Source organism: Cottoperca gobio, chromosome 6, assembly GCF_900634415.1.
Source record: "Cottoperca gobio chromosome 6, fCotGob3.1, whole genome shotgun sequence".
NCBI lineage: Eukaryota > Metazoa > Chordata > Actinopteri > Perciformes > Bovichtidae > Cottoperca > Cottoperca gobio.
The window spans coordinates 19,473,370-19,496,914 of record NC_041360.1 but is presented as its reverse complement, the minus strand read 5'-3'; the positions used below and the strand labels follow the sequence as shown (position 1 = coordinate 19,496,914).

The 23,545-nt window shown below is 38.9% G+C and overlaps 2 protein-coding genes across 3 annotated transcripts in view; both read right to left on the bottom strand.

Annotated features, from left to right (window-relative positions):
- Positions 1–327: 327 nt before the first annotated feature.
- LOC115009714 (solute carrier organic anion transporter family member 1C1-like) lies at positions 328–12,734 on the bottom strand. The gene is made up of 15 exons (XM_029433907.1): positions 12,583–12,734; positions 9,792–9,955; positions 6,788–6,929; positions 6,057–6,189; positions 5,715–5,836; positions 5,422–5,568; positions 4,891–4,989; positions 3,897–4,145; positions 3,396–3,560; positions 2,591–2,786; positions 2,206–2,371; positions 1,782–1,966; positions 1,370–1,434; positions 1,004–1,121; positions 328–728 (listed from the first exon to the last, which is right to left on the bottom strand). Exons 2-15 carry the CDS (start codon positions 9,885–9,887, stop codon positions 503–505), a joined length of 2,109 nt encoding a protein of 702 aa, XP_029289767.1. The 5' UTR covers positions 9,888–9,955; positions 12,583–12,734; the 3' UTR covers positions 328–502.
- A 2,421-nt stretch (positions 12,735–15,155) lies between these two features.
- Positions 15,156–23,545, bottom strand: part of LOC115010098 (cGMP-inhibited 3',5'-cyclic phosphodiesterase A-like) — a 76,702-nt gene continuing 68,312 nt past the window's right edge. For both annotated transcript variants that reach the window (XM_029434507.1, XM_029434508.1), the window contains exons 13-14: positions 21,089–21,362; positions 15,156–19,119 (exon numbers count right to left, since the gene is read on the bottom strand). In XM_029434507.1, the coding sequence (XP_029290367.1) occupies positions 18,806–19,119; positions 21,089–21,362 (588 nt within the window). In that variant the 3' untranslated portion in view covers positions 15,156–18,805. The remainder of the gene's footprint in view (positions 19,120–21,088; positions 21,363–23,545) is intronic.

The following is a 23,545-nucleotide window of genomic DNA, read 5'->3' as shown; positions in this document are numbered from 1 at the left end:
CCACAACATAGGATTACATCTAAGGGAAGGAATGCTTTCTGTTACGTCTAGACTGGAAGTGATAGTTTCCCCTCGCTATGCCAACGGCAGAGGGCAGCTGTTCCTGTGCTGCTATAGCTTTCATCTGCTTCTTGACCTTATTTTACTCACACTTACTTTGCTTACTTACTTTACTTAGTGTAGCCACAATCCCAGCTCCTCCACCTCAGAAACAGTCTACAGACCTGTTTAATGTCTCTCTTCTGAACTGAAAGCAGAACCCCAATTCGACATGACAGCGTCATTCAGGCACTTTAATACATCATGAATCCAAACATGTACTTTACCAAGTTTAATCATAAAAACGAAGACCAACATAGAAAATACAGCACAATTACATTCTTAAAATGACTAATCGTCTACACAAATCCTGTACAAATATATACTCTGTGTGCTATGAAAAGTGTCCACAGTGTGTGTTCCTCTGTACATCTGAGGCGCTCCAAGAAGGTAATGCTGAAGCTCACAAGCGAGTCTCTCTGTCAGGATTGCAGTCCGAGGCCGGTATAAACGGCTCGCAGTGTATGGAGCTGTTCTCCTCTTTTCTTAGGGACTCCAATTCTGCACTCCCATTGGTCAGCGCATTTTTCTCCTCTCTCTTAATATGCCTTTTGAGTAGAGCAAAGCCTGGGAAACAAAGGAAGAAGGAGACTGTCCTTAAGCCCAGAGTCAGGCCCAGGTACACTATCCTGCAAAAGGGAAAGCATAACTGTTAGGGAAGAAACTGGGCAAGAGTCACGCTACAAGTGGCAAACGTATGTGTTCTGCTATATTTGTTGTACAACTAGTGGCGAGGGTCTAACAATAGCAACATGTGTCTCCATTTTTCATCCATCTAAACATTTTGTTAATACGCATTGTAGCCTCACAAGGCAGCTAGCTTGGTTATAGACATTGTGTCTTGTTTCAAAGTGAAGTCAAAAAATGCATCCAGGCTGATATTACACACAGCGTTTCAATTTACCTGTAAACTGAGGTGTTATATATTCTGCATGCTCCTCTTCCTCCACACATGTTGTTCCCCCATTTGAGGCAGGTTGTGTCGATTATAGCTCCAAAGTATATAGGGGCGGGTATTCCAGCTGTTGCACAATTCAAAATAACTTGTTACTTGTTCAAATTCTTGGTGACATGGTTGTTTTCATACACACACACACACACACACACACACACACACACACACACACACACACACACACACACATTATTCCAGTTATTCCGCTCACTCCAACACGCAGTATGCTGAATGTCAGCTCTTAGGAGATTTCTGTGTGTTTGACATTTGCACTAACTAGACAGTAATGTAGAGAATACCAAAAATGGTTCTCACCGAGGGTGCGTGTGGCCAACGAATAGATTCCAAGAGCAAGGGATTTCAGCTCAGGCTTAATGCACCTATTGAGACAAGACTGAGGGGTTTAAAGGAGACTCAACTTTTAAACCTTGAAACACTTAAAGAAGAACAATGGTTCACACATTATGTACTGGAAGACGTAACAAAACGCTCTGAATGAGCATCACAAAATGCTTTTAATGTAAATGAAAGTTGAAAAATGCTTTCATGCAAACTTCTGATTTATGACAGTTTTAGTTATTTGTGAAATATCTCCACTGATGAAACTGAATCATTTTCAAAAACATGTTCTGATAACAGCAGGACGTGTAGACATGATGTATTGCTCCAACATATTGCTGTATATGGAGTAAGTGTAGTGATACCATCCAGGGGATTGTCAACAGACCTGACAAGCAGCATGAAGCCAGGTGTTCCCCCAAGAGAGATGATGAAGGAGCTGAGGACAGACAGAGCCAGGAAGTAAGGGAAGATTTTGTCACAGCTGTCTCTGCGTGGACACTGGCCCAGAGTGGCCGTCAGGTTGCCTTGTTGGTTGTCAGCCAGCGCTACACAGTTGCAATTGTCAAACACCTGAAAAAGAAGAAGCGTTTATGAACAATAGATGAGCTGCAGTACAGCAGGAACAACTCGTCCAGTAGGTAAATAGTTAGAGACAATATAAGTGAAATGTGCTACTCTGAAGGCATCAGTGGTGTTGGGCGTGCTATGAATAAAATGCAGCAATTAAGCCTAAATATTAAGCTGCATTAGTTATACAACAGTTATACTGAATATCAGGATGTGTAATGAATCAGTGGTGTGTGTCTGACCGTGTTCCTGCCGGAGCCAGTGGAGGAGGTGCATCCAGCCAAACAGGGGGACACGTAGGTGATCCCGTTCTCTCCGCACACTGGATCCCAATCCCTTCTTGAGCACAAGCAGCCCGAATTACATTCAGAGATAAGAGACTCTTCCTGATAAGACAAGTCTTCCACTCTGCATGTGACAACATGAAGAAAATGCATATATTATTGACAGCTCATATGAAACATTTATCAAATAAGAAGCCAAAACTGTTACTGTGCATGGAAGATAAAAATAGAGACAAAGAAAATCAACACCAAAAGAACCCTGGGAGCTGTGTTCGCTGTGCCGATCCAAACCGAGCTCCTTCTTCTGAATGTTACGTATTGTATGTATCCGGACATCACATACCCGGTATATGAGACTGTGATGCCTGCCACTTTGGAGTTCTCACAGCCCATGGCGAAGAAAAAGAGCGACAGGAAGAAGCCCAGTAGTGAGGTCCCAAAGGTAAATTTAGCTGCTCCCATGATACCCAGCTTGTACTTCTTCATGACAACCCCTCCAGAGAACATCCCGAGGGCCACAGCCGGGATGTTGATCATGCCTAGCCAAACCGCAGAATACAACAAGATTCTTAAAGGGATAGAGCATCAGGGAACAACGTGAACAAGCAACAACAGGCAGCAACATTGCTCCCCAAAAGGGATCAAAGTCAGAAAACTAATTCATATGAAAGTAGAAGCCTCATTTATATTTCATGCAAAGTGTACCGAAGACACGGCATGAAAGATGAAACTGACTTTTGATGGTAGAGAAGATAAGAAATGCATTTCTCATCTTCCAACGCCCTCTTCACTCATTCTGTTATGTGGAGTTCAGTTCGATCAAGTTGACCGAATAATTAGTCTCATTAAAGAAAAAAGATGCCAAACAGTCATTTCAGAATGTCCAACAATTTCCGTAAACCTGGCTGTCATTTAGAAGCTGTGGCGTTTACTTAAGAGGGATGTGGGAGTTAGCGCATAAAATATTCATCAAAAGCTGGCTCATGAAACTCTTATGATGACCATACAGCTCACATCACTTTGCATTCTTAAATACTTTCCTTTCAGTGAAGCAACACAGGCTTTGAACGAGTTTGTAACTCATCTACAAAAGATAAAATGACTGCACAACATTCATCCTAAACACTATGAATAAAAAGCCTGCTTACCCATGAGAAAATTAGCTTTGGATGCGGACTGGCCGTAGTGTTGCTCAATGTATTTGGGTTTGTAGGTGACCATCCCAATGAGAGAGTTGAACTGAATGATGGTCACGCATAAAAAAGTGATGTACACAGGATTCCCAAGGAGGCTCTTCAATGTGGGCACAAATTCTGCGTGGGGGAAGTTCATGAAAACAACGTACAATGTAGACTTTTCTTTTGTTAATATTTTCACAATTCACAGATCACTATCACATTTATAATGGTGTTTAAAACCGTATGCTTGCAGTTGCTCCTGTGTGTGGATCTGAGGACAATTTAAATTCATAAGAAGTAATAAAGTTATTTAAAGAAATCAGCTTGCAGTTGTTGGAGAAAGAGAGACTCGGGTGAAAAACACAGTGACCGCAGTAAATTGGAAAGTTTTAACATCCCTAAAGATTCCACTCACATACAGATTACGATGCCACTACTCAACATTCAAACTTGGTGTGACTATAATCATACCTTTGGCCATCTGATGTAAATTAGCCGGCTCCTCAGGTCTGAACTTGTGCTCCATGGTTGGGGAATCTTTGATAAACCTGGTTTGCTCTGGAGTGCAGCTGGTGTCGTGTTTATCCAAAGGCATGGGCAGTGATTTAGGAAGGAACCAGAAAGGAACTGCAGACATGAGGGTGATGGTACCAGCAATAAGGTAACCCAGCCACCAAGCCCCAACCCAGCGGGCATCACCAGGGGTAATGGTCACCGTCTCTGCGAAGAGATAAGAACCATGTTAGCACGGTTAGTATGTGGATTCATAAAGTTTCATTTGCTTCTCTTTATACTCGTCATCCCCTCCTCCTGCCTGCCTCCTAGCCTAGCCTAGCCTCCAATGGAAATAAGTCATGGGACTTTATTGTGATATCCTGATTAATTGTCGTACTGTATGCACATTTGTGTACTGTAATAAACTCATTTACTAAAGCTGCATTTTCTTTTTTTTGTTATATTAATTTATACAGCAAGGCAGTGTGGATTTATATATAAAGTAGAAATGATATACAGAGTCAGTTTTAAAGTGCTTTACGTAGACTTAAAATGTAGGGCAGGTAAATATCTCAAGTGGCTCTTGATGGTGGCATTTATTTGTTGTGTACTGTGAATGTAATGCCTGTTTTGTTTGTATCTTTATTGTTTGAGTTGATTTGGTGGCAAATGAGTTTCCCCATTGGGATTAATAAAGATTTCTAATTGAATCAATAACAGCTTCAAAGTTTTTGATTTTTAGTCAGATTACACTGCATCACAGGATTTACCCTAACCCTAATTCATTTCTTCTTGGTAGGTGTGTTGTGTCTTGCACAGCTTTAACAACAGTAAACTATCTCAATCCAACTCTCCAAAGGGGAGTGTGAGTGCATTTCTGCAGCGTGAACAAATGATTATCCGCAACAACAATTTACTAAGGACCACATTGTTATTTAATCAGTCATGGTCATCATGGTCGCTTACTCACCCATGTCCACATAGCCAATGTCAACATAGATCTTGGCACACAGCGACCCCAGCAGGTACCCAAAGACAGGTCCGATAATTGATATGGTTTGGACACATCCTAGAATATACAAACAAATAAATGTATTTTCATTTACTCACATTCAACACCTACTAACATACAAACGACATCCTACGTTACGGCTAATTCAGCAATGATTTCATTTTTAAGATGAGTTTTTATTCGGTATTTGTACTGCAATATATTCCATTCAATTTAAGTCTAATATTCCTTTAGCAAAAGTCTGTATAGTACTTATTAAACATCGTCACCTACTCCCAAATGATCCAAAGTACATCCTATATATCTGCAGATACATACTAAAAAGAAAAACGGCACTTCTTTCTTGCTTGCCTGGATATAAAACCATTTTATTTAATTATACAAATGTAAAGAAAAAACACTTCCTGAAGGAATTTCATTGAAAATCAAGTGACCTAATTTTGGTACCATGCAAAGCTACTAACATAGCACATGAGTAAGGTGCATTACCAATATAGAGGGCAGCATTTTCTGTTTGTGCATAATCATCTATATAGGAGATTCCCAAAGGCTGCACTGGAGTCTCTCCAATCCCACGCAGGACATTTCCCAGAAACACGTAGATCCACATCGAAACACTGGACTCTCGCTCACAGCCAACAGTTCAAAATGACATAGGAAAAATTTGATTCAAACTCTCAAAAATTGACAAAACATTAACAAAAATCACAATCAATTAATGCATACATTATCTTTCTATATTACTACATTATTTTTACCAAGCACCTTTCTCCTACTCTTACCTCTAGAGAGCAGTATAGAGGGCCTGTCACCTGCGCTGGTGGACTCAGGTGAGCTTGCTGGACATGGAGAGAGGTTATTGGTTGAATTCACTGACCATCTAACTGATGTTTCGATCTTATAGCTGCGTACAAAATACCAATGTGACTGTTAAACAAGGGAAGGGAGAAAGCATCGGGTATCGTTAGATACTCACAATGTGAAGCACAAATACACACATCATTTTCAAAGTGCAAGGAAGACCGTCACCACATTGTGTTAACGGAGCTTGAAGACTTAAATCAAAGAAATACTGTACATGGAGGGAATTTGTGAATTGCATACAGACAAAACACTTTGCCTACCGGCCAATGATGAAATGAGGCATGGCGATCAAAAAGGTCCCAAAAGACATCAAGACACATCCGATTGCTATGATCTTGGGTCGGTGGAGTTTGGCACCAAAATAGCTCACAAAGGCAATGACCAACAAATTCCCTACAAGGTTGAGATGATCAGAAGAGGAAGGCATACAATATCAGACCTACTGTTGAGAGAATTTCAATTAGCATAGACCTCGACAAAGTCAAATCCATCATTGCCTATGGAGAAGCACCATGGAGGGATATAGCTGTGAGGTTTACAGCAGGTTACTCTAATGTTCTGATTAGGCTGACAAGGAGAAATATTACAAGTAGACAGTGCACAGCTTGTTCATGTGTCCCCCAAGGTGGGCACTATAATGTTTGTTTGCATGTCTGCATGTCACACATAGTATCTCGGTCACAGTAACAGTCCTCTCAGAGGTCTGAGTGGAATTTGATCAAAGTGGGTATGAATATTCAACATTATATGTCATGTCTGTTGTGCAACAGCACAAACCATCACAAAATCCCTCTATTCCAAGCCTACATGCTATACCCTTCAAAGGGTTTTTCGCTCATTAAGAATCACTAAGGTACACAATCATTGTGACTATTCAAAGCTCAAAGGGGGATGCATACATGCAATAGTGCTCGCAGGCATCTAAATGCTTCAAAACTATTTAGCCAGTAAATAGAGAGACACATGGACAAAAAGGAATCGAGAAACTCACCTATTTCAAAGCTCCCGTCGATGATGCCGATCAGATAACTGGGGATGTCAAATCGTCTTTCTAATTGCGTAATTGTGCTCTTCATGTAGCTGCCAGATAAAGCCTTGGCAAAGTAGGCAAAAGACAAGGCTGCAAGGAACATCTACAGAGGTACAGAAAGAGAAGACACTGTGTCAAACAATGTGGCAACAAAACATCAACCTGTATTATTCTATATATTTTAATCTTATATAATATATTACTAAAATTAGTAAAAGCGGTAAGACAGTTGAAACATTGTAGCTCAAACCTCTCAAAGCCACAGTGGAAAGGAAACACGAAAAGTAAGAAAGTCAAACTTTGGACTGAAAAGTGAAAATAAAGAACTGAAACTGAACAATGAAAGGAAAGCACATATAGCTAAGCATTAGCTTGGGACTTTGTGCATGTATTTCTCTGAGTGAGTGTGTGTCTATGTATGTGCGTATGATGTGAATTTGCAGCGCAGATACACGTTTGTAAAGGGGAAGCTGGCTGTTAAAGCTTGGGCCGGAGAGCGTATTAAGCTAAGCCACCCGTGGACACTGACAGTCGGTAACAAAGGGAGGATTAGAGAAGCCAAACCTACCAGGACACAGACTCATCCACTGCACTATGAGCCGACAGGCCGACTGACATGCAACATAATTGGAAACAGGTGAGAGGAAACCACAGCCTGCACTCTCAGGGATGAAAATAGCCCAAGCTCGGAAGAGAAGCACACGCCAACAAACCACATTTTTCAGTTAACTGAATATATATCAATGTCATTCGAATACAAATGAATTGAATTTGGATGGTTTTGACAATAATTGTGTTATTATTAATGATATAATAGTATTTGATGGTGAGGAACGCTATAAACAGCTGCAGTAACAGACGTACAGGTTTGGTGATATAACACTGAAAACAGATTTGATCTTTTCAGGTCATGCCTCCAAGTGTAAGCACAAATTAAATAGTAAATGTTGAAGTATTTAAGCATACTGTACCACATTTTATATTGGCTAAGTAGATCAACAACATAAGTATGAACTTGACAGCCTGAGCCAGGCTTAATAGAGTGGCTCAAAAACCAGCCTGCTTATGGAAATCCTTGCAGCAGTGCTATCGTGGACGTTGCACACAGCTTGGATTGTACATCTTGGCAATGCTATCAAACTTTAGGTCATGTGAGCTGTAACGCCATTTGTCTTTGACCCAAAGCTCCTCCAATCAAACGACAGCTGAGGTCAGGGTTATTTATCAATTCACATTGTTTTAGTGTTAAAGATATTGGCTGTGGAGATGCTAAACAATCTATTTGAAAAAAGTTACTCAAGATAATCCGCAGACCTTGTTGTGATCAGTTTCATGTAAGAACTATTTTCTTTCCACCGAACTACACCCATCAACAAGAGATCCATACGAGATGCACACTTCCTGCTGCGCTGTGATACGGTTGGCGAGTGTAGATAAATAGTACTATAGGTAAGAAGAAAAATAAGTGTCTTTCATTTATAGGTGAACTATCCCTTTAAAAAACAGAGGAGCCTCTGAGTGATGTAAATGATGAGGTGTCAGTGTAGCTATGGCAACGACCTGGGCAGTAATACATCTCTCAATGTAAGGGCAGGCTTTCGCTCTAATGTCAAGTGCATAATTACCATTCATACCACAGCAGGAGAGTGGTTCTCATATGACTGCATTCATTTAGTTGAATTGGGGATCTAGAAACCTTACACCAGCGGCGTTCTGTCAGTTGCCATCATTTAAAGAAACCGTCACAAGTTTTTAACACGTGGAATCATGAGGTGTGTGAGGGAACATCATTTCAGAAAACTTACTTTTTGACCCTCATGTTATGTCTTTCTTACTTCATTGTTGCACTATGGCTATCTATGCATTTGTTATGTTTATTAATGTTTAAATGACTTTATGTTACATGGTCTTTCTGTTTTTAAATCTGGTTTGCACAAAATCTGTACGAATTGTGAGGCACTTAATGAAAAAATAACATTCATTCCTCAAAAGCTCTTTTTACAAAGGTCAAATTTACAAAAGCTATAATTTCATTTAAGCTTTCATGATGTGGTTTTACAAAAGTATTTGTGTAAATAGAAGAAGTGCTGTATATTTAGGAAATAATACATATTCAATTTAGGTTATGACTAATTATTTACTTTAAGGTAGTAGTCGTCAACTTGTGAATTCCACTGATTTGATAGATATTATACTTTTTTAATTCTGAAATATAAAGTTACATATTTAAAAAAAGAAAAGAAATCTAACAACACGAATAGAAAACAGTTTCTCATGACCTCGGTCTCACACAATTTTCATGTGAGGTACAGTATGTAGAAGAATCCTAATGTGGGCTATACAAACATACAGACTTCTGCTGGGAATATAAGCAACACTATTAGCACACAAAAACCCTGTTTATAGAAGTGCATGTAGTATCAAAAGCACCTCAGTGAGAGGTTCACTGTAGGATTACCCCACACGGAAGGAAAACCCACATAGAAAAAAAAGCAGCATGACTGAAATTCCTTATTATTGTTGCGTGTAGTTGCACAAGTATTTCACAAAGCAGCTTTTTAAGGATCGTCTAGTGTGTTTGCTAATCCAATAAAGAGGTATAGACCTTGCATTCTGACCTCTTTTACTGGAGCACAAACTTTTATTCATGGCGACTTAATACCCAGTCCAAAGGGCACAGAGAGCTGTTGCACTCAACACCTTGCATGGCCATCAACTAAGCCCAACCAGAAACATGCAACGTTCAGAGCTTTGCATCAACACACACAAAAGACACCTAAAGTGGTTTAGAGCTATAGCTTTAAGATATTCACACACAAGCGACATATGCACTTTGAAATGTTCTTTTTACGCAAAACACAAAAACAAAAGGAGTTCCAGGCCACACCTTTATACTAGACATGCATCTCATGAATTCAGAAGGGCTCAGTCAGGGGAGAGATTTTGTTTTCATAAAGTCCAGTACCTTCAGGTTGGGGTGGCAGGAGTTCTTCGCTGTGGAGGAGATGGGGTTGTTGTGTAGAGTCCAGCTGCCTGTGGCTGTGTTGTCCATTTTCTTCATGTCTGCTGCACTTCACCTGAGCTCTGGTTTCTCTTCAGATGATTCACTGTGGATGTCTTCCCTCAAACCTGATGGAAGGATTTTAGATTTAGAAATCTGTCAAGCCCATGTTGCTCCCCGACAATTATTATACTCATTTAGACAACGGCTTTTCAGTTTTCAAAATGGAATGGGAATATCACGTGATGCATTCATAGCAAATGTAACATATAGGCCAGTTATGCCTACGGGAAATCTCAAAAATAAATTTGAGAAACAAGTCTTAACAAGCCAGTAAATGGGCTTGTTCATACAAGACATGTTTTAATCTGATTGTCAGAATAATCTCATCAATAGCAGTAATGATACTGAGAGCTTTTTTAGAAATGGCAAATGTCAATTTTAAGAGGAAGAATGTGCAAAGAGCTGTAATCATAATTATTTGGTTTCATGTCAGTCCGGACAGGTTTCCTTCAGAAGTTCTTCTGAACTTTGCCAATGCTGAGAGAGATGAGACAAATATAGTCAGAGAGAGCAGAGCTGTGACACTTTTTAAAAGACAGAGGGTTTATTCACTGACATGAAACCTCCCTATGGATCCCTCCTCCGTACACCAAACTTCAGCGAGGCTTTGAACTGTGCAAGAAAGAAATGTAGCTGTAGCTGATGACATAAAGTCTTTCATGCTCTTCTAACCAAAAGACATTCAATAGCATGGTATTTTGGCAAAACAAGAGTCTAAAAAATAATGACCTGCATTCCACATGCAGAGACTGTGAGCCAAGTTTTTTCCCCACACAAAACAGTCAAAATATTTCATCAGTTTGTATTGAAGCTTGAATCTGACGGAGGCGTTCGTTACATTCTGTATACACAATTAAACTGCCTTCTCTCCAGAGACATTACGGGATTACCTATTCAGGTCCATACAGGAGTATTTTGTGAAAAGAAATCCCACTCATCTGATTATGGGGTTCAAACCGAACAAAGGGGATACCTATCACACTAAATATGCGTGAGCACATGGTCATGAAATGTTTTGTTGGTAAACAGATAAAAAGTTCCCATATAGTGTACAGTGCCCTATATATAAAAATAAAAATATTGAAAGTGACTAATTGTGCTTTAAAAGGCAGTGACTGGCTTCCATATATTATTGTCAAGATTCTTGACTGTAATCCATAAGAGCTGGGCTGCTGTAAAGAATGGCTATTGCACCTAAAATCACAGAGGTTCATGAAGGCAAATCAATATATTTTAGGGGGCCAAACTCTTTGAAACCCACTGATAGATAGTAAGATTGTTGTCAAATGAACTCTGGTGTTTAATACACCAACACACAGGGAGGAAGTTGAATTAAGGGTAATACCAAATGCACTCAGGTTAATTAATCATTGCATATTGAGTAAGTAACCAGATAAGCATCTCTGGATACTACAAATCCCCTGCTGTTTCTCAGCTGTGTGCACTGTAATGGTTAAGGTTCGAGATAAGCAGTCGGTGGCCCTGATTCTCCAGTCAAGTGCCATTTAAACACTGCATAAGAAGAGAGCGTAACGAGATCACATATTTAAAAGAGTGTCAGTCAAACAAACAGATTTCTTTATAAAATAGGCCGTAATGTTATGACAAAATAGTATGTTCAATTGTATGCATAATGCATGGTACAGTGTGTACTTTGTAAGGGGAGCTGAAGTACATACTAAAAGGAACACAGCCATAATGTAAATATGTAACTTATGTTTGTTTCAATTATTCATTTGAGGAACGTTACAGTCTCCTAATCGCTCCACACAGAGCTAATGTTTTTGTCTTTTTTTTTAATTGACAATGAAATTTAAACAATAACATAAAACAAGTTAAAAAAAATTAAATATGAAACCAGGGAATTCAGATATGACATAATGTAATAAAATAAAATAAAAACATTTGGTGAAGGGATTGTGCAGAAAGTGTTTTACATTCAATAAAAACAAAATAATAAATATAAATATTATCATTTCATTAAATAATTAAGGAACATTAGTTGATCATTTTTATGTGCATGAAATATTGCTTGGGTTTTTGTTGTTTTTCAATTTTTAGGCCTGACTAGATACATATAATAGAGGTTTATATCCATTAGAAATAAGGTAAAGTTTGTTTTTCTATTTGTCCATTTCATTATATATATATATATATATATATATGGAATTTGCCAAAAATGCTAAAAAGTTGGATTAAAAGCTGAATTGAAGATTTTATATCACTCCATAAAGCATGGACATTTCACCTGTTTTTCTGGATAGAAAGTTGTGTTGATGCTTTTCGTCTGCCGCCATATTTTGTCTCTTCAGTGACGTTTAAATCACATGTTTCATGCTGGCCTACGTCATAATTAATTTGCGCACTCCGTTATCATCGCACTTTCTCGCATATTGCTTTTATCGATACACTTTTCAACATCAGCCAAACGTAATTATTTTTGTTCTTTTTGAATTTTCATTCTGTTTTCTTTTTTTTTTATCGCCAAATTGAAAATGCACGTAAAAACATGTGGATGGAAACGCGCCTGGCACTGGGATAGTTTCTGCTTGAATTTGCAATGATCTTAAATCATCACAACTTCATTTTAGTCTTGAAAATAAACAAAACATCAAGGTATGCCTTGAAGTTTTGTCTCTATATGCCTATAATGTTTTCAGTGACAAACTAAAAATAACATCATGATACTTACCCAACTCGGAGCTTCAACGCTTTCCCTTCACGACGTCTCTAACTTCTTATTTTTTAAATATGCGCACAAATTGAGGCAGAAGAATCCTGTTGTTTCACAAAAGGCTTCACCGGCACACAATCTGATCAAGTCCCCTACTCATGCTGTACATGCTCCTCTGCAGCGGAGAACAGTGTGTTTCACTGGAAGGAAGCGACAGGGTGGATACTGAGCACCGTTTTCACAGAGAAGCACACGTGATGCACTAAAGAGAGCTGCGAAAACTACTTGCCAGACCACGTCCCACCTTTTCACTGAGCTCTAATAAGCTTTAAGCGGTGAAACGTTATTGCAAACATCTGCAACAAATCGGTAAACCCTGCGAAACCATGATTCAAATTTCCGCAATGAATAATTAATATTAGACCTGCAGCATGTTGTGGCATTATATAGACTATCAGTCTGCTCTGACAACATGCATAGATACATTATTCCCCCTCTGCCTCCTGCAGTAGGAAGTGTTTACAGCGTTCAAAGATGTCTCACATAATGACAAATAAAACTCTTTATTTATGGAATTGTTTGTGTTTTTATTGTAACTTTGTAATCCCCTAATTTAACCATGTTCTATCACTATGTGATAGACAATAGAAGAAAATTAAATCTTGAATATATGATCCGGATTGAGAAGATGTGGACTTCACTGCCATCTTTGTTACAGTTAAATGGAGTGCATACCTTTATACTATTATATATTCACTGTGAATTGAATCGATAAGCTTATTTAACTGTCTTGCATCATGAACCACGCACACGTCAATTATTCTAAATAATGCAGATACTTTAATGTAGCAGATTTTTATTGAACATTTCTTCTCATCCGTGTATACCTGCGTTTGTAGAATATAGTCCCTCTATCTTAAAAAACCCCACTAATATTAATGTTAAAATAGGACAAATGGGATTGCCACTAAATTATACCCACCTTTATTTGCGTTTTTTATTAAGTCTTGTACTTTGTGTAAAGAAGTGGAATTTGAAATGTGTTAGCATCCTCATCCAATAAGTTCAACGTTTGACTGAACTACTATCACCTGACAGCTTCATTAAAACTAATCATACAGGCTCCAAACAGTGAAGATTCAATCAAGTTTGAAAAAATGGAGGTCAGTTCTTTGTATAATTGGATTGTTGCATTGGTTTAAGATTTGTCCTCAACTCACCTCAAAGTGACAATTTTCATAAAAGAAAGAAAATAAGAGATTTTAATACGCCAACAAAAACAAGTGGGTGCCAATGCATCTTTAATGCTTTATATATAAGGTCATAATTCCCCTGTTGAGCCTCCTGACACACCAGGTGGTCAGACCTCGTTTCTCAAGTTTCTCTGTTTCCATGGGGATAACTGGTCCATATACAGCAGACCCACTTGTTATGAATAATGCCTCTCTTTCTCTCTCCAGGTAAACAAAACCTATTAAGCGCCCAAAATAAGATGCAGAATTGGCTGTTACCTCAGTAAAAGTGACACCGACACAAAATTGTAATTCTTATTTTGTGATTATGACTTCTGCCACTGAACATGAATATCAGCCTATATATACATCTTCCAGCAAATCAATTAAGAAATGTTTTAATTAAGGCAGGAATGTATGTTTAATAATATAATGTAATGTAATACCTAACAAAACAAGGTTCTTCATTGCAAATTGAATCTTCATCATTGCCCACAATGGTTTACCGCAGTACATACAGACATATTAGAGTGAAAGCAGTTTTCTCTCACAGTATATGTTATGGTATGGCCCATCCATACCACCATATCTCTCTGATATGATGATAATGATCTGTCTTATGCTCTCTTTTGAGAATAAAAAAATGTAAGTAACATTTTACATGTTTGGTCTAATTAGAGATCCCAACTGTGAGAATACACAAGTGCACATGTGCAGCAGTTTACTGCTCTTGTTTATGTACAGTATATATGTTTATGATCCTTACCTGTTTCACAAGGGTCTTTAAGTCTTTGGTGTCCCTGTTACTTCCTGACTTGGAGTTCTTCACCAACTGTTGGCTGTCTTAATAATAACAGGAAGGATGTGAATGCGTTTTTCCTTTAGCTTCACAGATGGTATAGTTCACAACTGTCTGTTATTTAATGTTGTTGTCATTTTCTATATTAGTGAAATATAATTATTAAGAAATTAAATCATAATCAATTTAGGAAAAAAATGAAATATATATATATTTTAAGTAAAATCATCATCTTCTATTCATACCCTCCTCTTTAATACAACATGAACATACTCCATCTGTGCTCAGAGAGGAACGTGAGGAGTGTATGTGGTTGGCTTTCCTTTTTAACTTAGACAAATATATGAGAATTGCACTTAAATAACACTTTAAAAAGATTAGGAAATGATTAAGACTCAGTCTAGGTTCAAGACTCAAGCACAAAGATGGTCCTGATGAAGCAGCGCACCTGAACATTTTAAGAAAAATAATGTAATGATGTACTTTGTAGATTTTTAATATAAATCAGATCCTAAATATAAATCAAAAGATGAACAATAAACACAACACAGACACAGGGATACCACAGAAATTATAGTCTTGTAATTCAATGTATTCACATTACAACATCCACATGGTTCAGTTTGTGACAACTTCTAATGATCTTCAAATATATTCACTGTATGATACATAATACCAATATAGGCACTTCCAGTAAGTCTGGCAATATTGAAGCTACAGTATAGTGTCTAAATTACAAAATGGTAAAAATAAATAATGTATATCTAAAAGAGTTTTTGTAGTTTTAAAATTTCTTTACTGTACAGCATATATGTATATTGTACAAAATGGAGCATCAACCTGCAAGAAAATCAATTATTTTACGTTCACAAATACTGTGTATTTGGACATATTCTTCCTTGTGTAAGTATTAGTACATGTGGTAAGTGCAAGGTACTAGTGAGAAGAAAGCAAATATTTAATCATGTGTCAACTATATAAAAATACTCGTCTCAATTTTTTTTCTTTTACATAATTGTAAAGCTTGTTTGGTTCCCATGGTTACATTTATGCTACATGTGTGAATAAGTATGACAATCAAATAAAACCAATTAAGACATAAAAAAATACACTATCAAAACTGATATACTGTATCAGCTCAAATGCAAGTATTGACTTAAGACTGATGTGACTGGGGGCAAAATGCATACATAGTCCACTCTAAAAAAAACGTCTTCTTTTTTAAAGATCACCAACAAACTAACACAGTGGACAGAATCCATCGTCTTTAAAGATGAGAGACGTGTGATGAATGCTACTGTTGTTTAAACTACTGTTGCCAGTGAGGATCTCTGATCTGCACGCTAAGCACTTGGCAGATCAAAGAGGAAGCACAAGGAGAAATATGCTATAGGACCTTCTGCGAATAACAATTTCATCTGAGAAAAACTACTAACTGCATCACTTTACTCATTATTATTTCACCACCTCTACTTGTGAGTAAAAGTATCCTTTACTCAAAAGTTAATGATGATACAGGAGTCACATTAGAGAGGCCAATGCCAGAACTCAAATAGACACAAACGCAAACACACTATCTTGCTCTTTCACACACTGTATTCTGTATTCATACATTCACAAAGCAGGAGCTTTGGAGAGTTTGAGTTGATGTAATTATATAGTTGAACAACCTGGAGGTTTGACATAGAAACTAGAAGTGGAAGTTACATCATCCCAATGAATGATAGAAAGAAAGTGTTGTCGTTGTCTTTATCTAAGATGTCTGTGTTAAATGAAATCGCTTGCCTGTATAACATTGGTGATATCTCATCAGGTTTTTCAAAATGCCAAACAAAATGTATTCATTGTGTCTGTAATGAGGATTATAGCTCATTAGGGATGAATTGCAGGCAGCATACAGAAGACAGCAGGCATTTTGTTTATAAGATACAATGAGTGAGGCTACATATGATCATTAGAGGCTGGAAAACAAAAAGGTTCTGATTCAGCGACTGCTAACAAGTTTGGTCTGATATAAACGATTCTCTGTCTAATGCCATTCTAATCAGTGGGTCAACTTGCCTAAGCTGCAGTTCCTGAGTTCCTCATCCCCCCCCCCCCCCTCCACACTGTATCAGGGCAGCAGTTAACAGGCCATTATGGATGTAGTGCGCTATTCACCACAGCCAGGAACATTGGGTGATAATAGAGTACGTTAATGCATGATCTACAGGGATACAAGGACATGATGTTCTACACCCAATGTTATTTCAATCACAGGAAAGCTCTATCTCTATCTCTATATAAAGAAATGTACAGTATGAGATGAGATACCAGTGCATAATATATTCAGGTGTGCATGTAGGTCATGAGAACTAGGAGAATTTGACAAGAGTAGCAGTTGATAATTAATTACTTATTGCCTCACTGCACTCGAGTGTGACAGAAAGTTGATCCACCAACTCAACACTTTACTTATTCAACTCAAGATCTACTTATGGTCTCTCAAACATTTTTTCTATGCAAATGTGAATTATTAAAGAAAAGTGGAATATTCTTCGGCGACATTTTGCATCCTACTCAAGCTACTGCGCAGTTGGTTATGTAATTGGTATATCTCATGTCTAAGTTTAAAGTAGGGGGCTATGACTTCAAGCTTTGTGCAGTAATGTTATTACATTATGTTAAATTCCATTTACAAGTTTTAGAAACAATGTTTTTATGTCATTGTTGTAAAAAGATAACTTTTAGAAGAAGTCCAACTGATGCACTCTGGAGTCCTGACTGCTCTGAACTGAGAGAATGAATGTCTCCCTGAGGTGTCAGGAGAAGAGTTCAGACAGAATCACTGTGTTCATCTGCAAAGATGTTATAATAGTCCAAGCAGAAGTGGGGCGTTGTGACATAAACGTCAGCCTTTTATGAACATATTCTAAACTAGCTTACTATCCCTGCATATTTGTAACTTACTGTCCTCACAGGTGATACAGATGTTTACTTTAAATTTCTACAGTTAAGGTTTTCCTGAGGGTTAACGGTCAGCATCATTTGCAGGTTTTTACATGAGGACCAGTGAGTCCAAATACATAGTCAGAGAGTCAAACATTGCAAAGAAAAGACACAGGAAAGTATATTAGTTTGTGCACCTATGGCCATTTTCAACGACCTTTGTAGGATTTGACATTTTATTTATTTTATGGACTTTTGTTGAATAGATTATGCTTTCTGGTTCTTTATGTTTTATAAATGCAGGGTTACCTGTTTTGTTGTTTTTTATTTACTTATATTTTCAACCCTTTAACAACCCTCTGTTGCTTTGTAAGTGCAGGACTCTGGACTACAACATTTGGGACAGTGAACCCTGTAATGACCACTATTGTTATCTTGGGGCTGAGGAACAGAGATGGCATAAATAAATCTACTGAATCTATCTATGTCCTCTGAAGAAGAATTGTTAATTTAAACATGCACACACACACACACACACACACACACACACACACACACACACACACACACACACACACACACACACACACGCAAATACAGAGTGTAAGGAGCCTCGCGTCTCCTTCCTTAAAGTAATACGACTATATCTAAAAGATATAAATTACTTAATTTGGCAACAAATGTAAAACAAAAACATATTTAATTTCATATGCTAAAGCCTAAGTGTGAGTGATTTATTTTGGCAAAAGTTGAAAGGAATAAAGATTTGCCAATGTTCCTCATTTGATTGACTCCCTTTATAATCCATATATAGAAAAAGAAAACATATTATGGCCCATGTGAGACCTCAAAAACTCTTGCTTAAATTGAAACACAAGTACAAGTAACTGTGATGTCTATATATAATTGCATTCAGAAAATAATTATGTATAAATTGGCAGCAAATGTCTGCAGTCCTGTGTTACCACATTGGGTTGAGGTCTGTGCAAGCAGTCTTCCTCTTCTCTTGACAGTAGCAAAAGAGTCTGTATCCCAAAGTACACAAATAATCCTGTATTGCAATATGGAAAGCTCCTTTAAACGTTTGGTGAAACCAGATATTCAGATAAAATGTGTAAAGCACAAATTTTCCCACCCTGTTTTTTTTCTGTATAGGCACACATTTCCCAAACTTCTACAGTGTTGTGTCTAAGTGATGTGCTGGCAAAAACAGGAGTCAGTTGAAACAAGAAATACTTTTTCACATCCTTGCCCTGACTGCCATATTTCCCAATGAGCTGTTTCACTGTTGGTCCCCGTCCGCTGGTTCCTCTGGCGTTTTAGAGTCCTCCTGCAGAGACACGGGCCACTCTGGTTCCTCCACTCCCTCCTCTGGATCCTCTCCTTCTACTAACTCCTCTCTGCTGCCTGGCTCCTCTTCCTCCTCATGAATAGCGAGGATTGGCTCAGCTACATTGTTTAAATGGACAGATTCTGCTCCTTGGCCCTGTTTCTGCTCCTCCTCTGCAATCACCTTCTTCCACATCTCGTGGTTCTCCATCAGGTGGTGGGTGATCTGGCAGAAGACTTTCCTTCTCTTCTTAGAACTTGCTTTCTCTGGAAATAAAAAAAGCTTGATTAAAAACATTTTTGATGACAATATAAAGGTTCAATATGTAATTCTGAGCCACCTGCTCCAAATACAATTGGGGGCAGTATTTCACCTCTAAACTGGGTCCATACAATCTCTAATGTTTATATTTAATCTTCACATGGGTCCATCTGTGTTTACTGGGAACTAATGTTAACCGACTGTAGTCTGTGTAACGTTACATTAGTTTGTTTATTGGACTAAATCCAAAGTGGCAGAAACTAGAAATGTCCCGCTTATTTGTCTTGTCTTCCCGGTGGCGCTGCTAGTCAGAAGAGCAGCCCCCTGGGGGAGGAGAGAGGTCATCAGAGCCGGTACTCGGCAGTCGTCTCCGTCAGACGGAGCTCCAGTCAGCGGCCGAAGAGACTTGAGCTCAGACAGGACAAGCCCCAGAGCCAGGGAGTCACAGAGCACTGGTGGGCCTGTGTAAAGGCAGCAACAGGGAGTTTGAAGTTTCCCGGTGCTGTGGGCTAAACTCGAGCTAAATGATGACTGAAGCTACGTCGTTTCCCAGAGCTGCCGACAGCTAATACTCGGCGAAACAGCCTCCTGGCAGATATGAGGACGAGGGGAAGGGAGGGTTGATTTCTTGTTTCTGTCACTTTGAATGTAATCCAATAAACAAACTATAAAACAGACAAGGAACATGGCTGTAATATATATAGACAAGCAAGTCAGGCAGCTGTGCTTCTTCTCCCTCTGGTCTGAGGGCAGACTGGAGCTACAGTGACTCACTATCGCCTCTAGAGGAACAAGTGGTATTACAAGACTGGACGGAGCGGAGCTAGTCAGTTAAACTGCTGATTTCAGTAAATATCTCTGCAACACAACACATAGACAACTTTTACATAATGTTCTTCTGGCATGTCTTACACATTGAACATTTAAGCCCAAGTAGAAAATTACCTTACAATGGCAGTCACTCATCAGCAAGCAAACCCACTGCCTCCAGCCCCTGAACAGTAATTGGTCTATCTGTCAGACTACGTGGTCCGACCTTTTTGACAGGGGCTGCACAATTACACAAGAGCACTTCCAAATGCCCCCACCAGTGTCACACACACACTGTAACATCCCGTCATGTGTGTTAATGTATTATGTTTTATTTTTAGTTTATAGTCTGTTTAGATTATGTTTAGTCTTCTCTCATTGTTCACTTAAAGTTACAGTCACTCATGTCTAGTCTCGTCATGCACTGTCTGTCATTGCACTTTCTGTTGTATTTTGTAATTACCTTTCCCTCTTGTTTCAGAGCACTTCCTGTTTGTGAGTTTCCCGCCTGTTTGATTGTCGCCACCTGTTTCCCATTACCATGTGTGTGTGTATGTGTGTGTGTGTATATGTAGTCCTTGTCTTCCTTTGTCCTGTGCCAGTTCGTCTTGTGTTTTTGCCACCAAGAGAGCCAGCGTTTTTTGAATCAAGTAGCCATTGTAGAATTTTGCCTTTAGTCAAGTTTAGTTTAGTTCATGTTTTTTCCTCATATGAGTGATTTTTTGTTGTATTTGCACGTTCTTGAGTAAAGATCTTTTTACTTTTGAAACATTGTCTTGAGTCGTTGCTTTTGAGTCCAACCCTTTGTGTCACGTTCATAACACACACCACGCTCACAGCCATCTGAAATATATTTAATCTCTGCTTCTTTATTTGATATTAATATTAAAGCTGGAAGGATGGATATGTTGTATAAATTGAAATTACAATGATCACAATGAGTTCTCATTGTGATCAGAGGCTTTGCAATTTAAATTTCATATTGTTCAGAGGAGACAGATATGTTTAATGCAGTATATTACGTTGTATAATCAAATCCATATAAACAGAAGAAATGGCAATAACAAACAATTGTTATACAAAAGCATTCTACATAATCACTTTCAGTTTAGGCTTTCGCCACTACTTCAGGTTTATAGCTTTGTTTTAAACCATAGTGCTTACGTGATGCCTCGGAGCTGGTGGATGCATCTTCTTCTGCAGTATCCTCATCCTCATCCTCCTCCTCCTCCTCCTCCTCATTCTCCGTTATCTCTGGATCCTCTCCCTCTGGGTTGGGTTCCACCCATCGTCCAGGAATGAGGCTGGCTGAGTCGTAGGAGTTGCACAGCGGTCCCACGATGTGTGTTATGAACGATTCCTGGAGTTTGGCCAACTGTGGTGCCGCTCGGTCCATGAAGGGGCTGATGGGAAGGCCCTGGCTGGACTCCTCATCGCCCTACATAAAGCATGACCTACATTAGTGCATGAATGCCAATACATGGCCTGATTCACATTTCAACACACATACTATTCCAAAAGAACTGAGTCATTCAGGCCAGAGTGAATACGTGGGATAGATGTTAAGCCTATCGGCACAAGCCTACTTCGAATTGAAGGGGCTTGTAACACCTACAGGTAGGTTCAGAATGACGTTATCATCTATTTACATAGTTGCTCAACGATACGAATGCAAGAAGGCGATGACCTCTAGCGGCCGTAGTATTTATTAAGGGAGCAAAAGAGGAAGTCCGGTGACGTAGTATAAAGACAGGATGAGGGATGGAAGGAGGAAGGGGAGGGATGAGTCAAACAAGCATAGGACTGTCGTGTGTAAAACCAAAAGTCAAAATTGAGTCACTTTGACTAACGTACAAAATGTATATACTGTTATGATCTTGGTTTTCTGTTTCCTGTTTTATTTTGAAGTTTCACTCATCCATGTGTCACCCTTGTTTGTTGATGGTTCCTCGTGCCTCCCCGTGCTCCCCGTGCTCCCCGTGCTTCCTCATGCTCCCCGTGTCATCCTGGTTTGTCTTTTCAGTTTACTTTTACCTTTTTGAATAAAGCCCTCCTTTTGTTTTAACTTCCTCGTCTGCCAGTTTGCATTTGGGTCCTCATATTCTCCCCACGTGACATATACCCCATGCATTATGTTACGTAACAAACGTAAGACTACTTATTTTAACCTAAACCATGAGCTTTTTCCTAAACCTAACCATGTATATATTTGCACCTAAACCTAACGTAATTTAAATCTAACAGAACTGTGAAATCCACTGATAACAGGTCATTTAATGGCCTGATAACGTTTGAAACGGCTGAATATAGAATATAGTGGGAAGGCTGCGGGGCAGCAGCATGTGTGTGTCTATGACGTCTGGATGGACGGCAATGAACAACAGCTATAGCAAGGTTTCCTAGTTGCCTTGGTAACTGACCTCAAGTGTCATTCCCTACACTTTACAGGAGCATGTCTTTGTTCCTGCAGAGCAGCGAGCAGCTAATGTAAAGCACAGTGAGAGACATCAAGAGATCTGCAACTTGTTGGAACCTTTTGACAGGTGAGCGGACATGGGTTGTGGGGTCGGCGCTTCGCGGGTGAGACCATGCGGTGCCTGTTTTGACCCCCCCCCCCCCCCTCCCCTCCCCAGGTGCTGTTCCTATACTCGGTGAACTGGTATTGACCCAGTTAGGACCTCATTACACTGATGTTTTTATCAAATTATATATATTTCATTTTCTAAAACTATTGAAACTATTGATATTATAATTATTGCTTTTTTGTTTTGTCTCATTCTCCTATCTCTGTACAGTATGTGTGAGTGTGAGTGAGTGTGTGTGTGTGTGTGTGTGTGAGTGTGTGTGAGTGTGTGAGTGTGAGTGTGTGTGTGTGTGTGTGTGTGTGTGTGTCTGTGGATCTATTTGTGTAGCTTTGGTCATATCACGTGATCATGTATGTGCCGTATATGTTATATGTTGTTTCACTGTATGTTATATATATTATTTGTCTCAACAACAAAGCAAAAAAAAACAAGGGGAGGAGGGAGGTATGAGATCCAGCTGTCACCATGACTACTTCCTGAACAGATGGGTAGAGTTCAGATGCATTGCAAATTTAGCTTTCCAAAATGAATGTTTCATGTCTTTGAGAAATGTAACTGTGTTATGAATACAGTGGTCCTTATAACTGAGCTATCGAAATAAACACAAGACTGTTCGTATTTGGAAGTAGGATTTCATGTATGTATAAGTGTAAGCTTCTGTAAGCCCAGAGATTCATCCAGTATTATACAGATTCAAGATACCCAGATCAAAATCAATTTCAGAAAGCCTGTCAGCCTGGTGAACAAATCTCATCCTTAAGGCTCTGTCGACATGTTTTCTTGTGTTCCATTACAAAGCGATGTATATGTGTATGATGTTGCTTTATATAGATGCCTGACCATGTTCTATATTGAGGAGGAGTTGTATTGCTTTGCTGCTTTTCTCAAGGTTGTTGAACTCTCAAGGCTGTCAGTGTAATCATGCTCCAGCTGAATGACAGTTGCCTGGGCAGCCTGTTTGCGTCACCACATCTAGCAACCCTAAAACTATTGTCACTGAAGAGCATTTCAAGGCTCCCGCACTCTGTGTGTGTCC

Excerpts from the sequence above, each read along its gene's own strand:
- LOC115009714 (XM_029433907.1), bottom strand. The coding sequence starts at position 9,887 with ATGAAGAAAATGGACAACACAGCCACAGGCAGCTGGACTCTACACAAC. Across the intron at positions 4,146-4,890 it reads CATTGGCTATGTGGACATGG|AGACGGTGACCATTACCCCT; the intron begins GTGAGTAAGCGA and ends ATCTCTTCGCAG. Across the intron at positions 729-1,003 it reads TATAACACCTCAGTTTACAG|GATAGTGTACCTGGGCCTGA; the intron begins GTAAATTGAAAC and ends TCCCTTTTGCAG.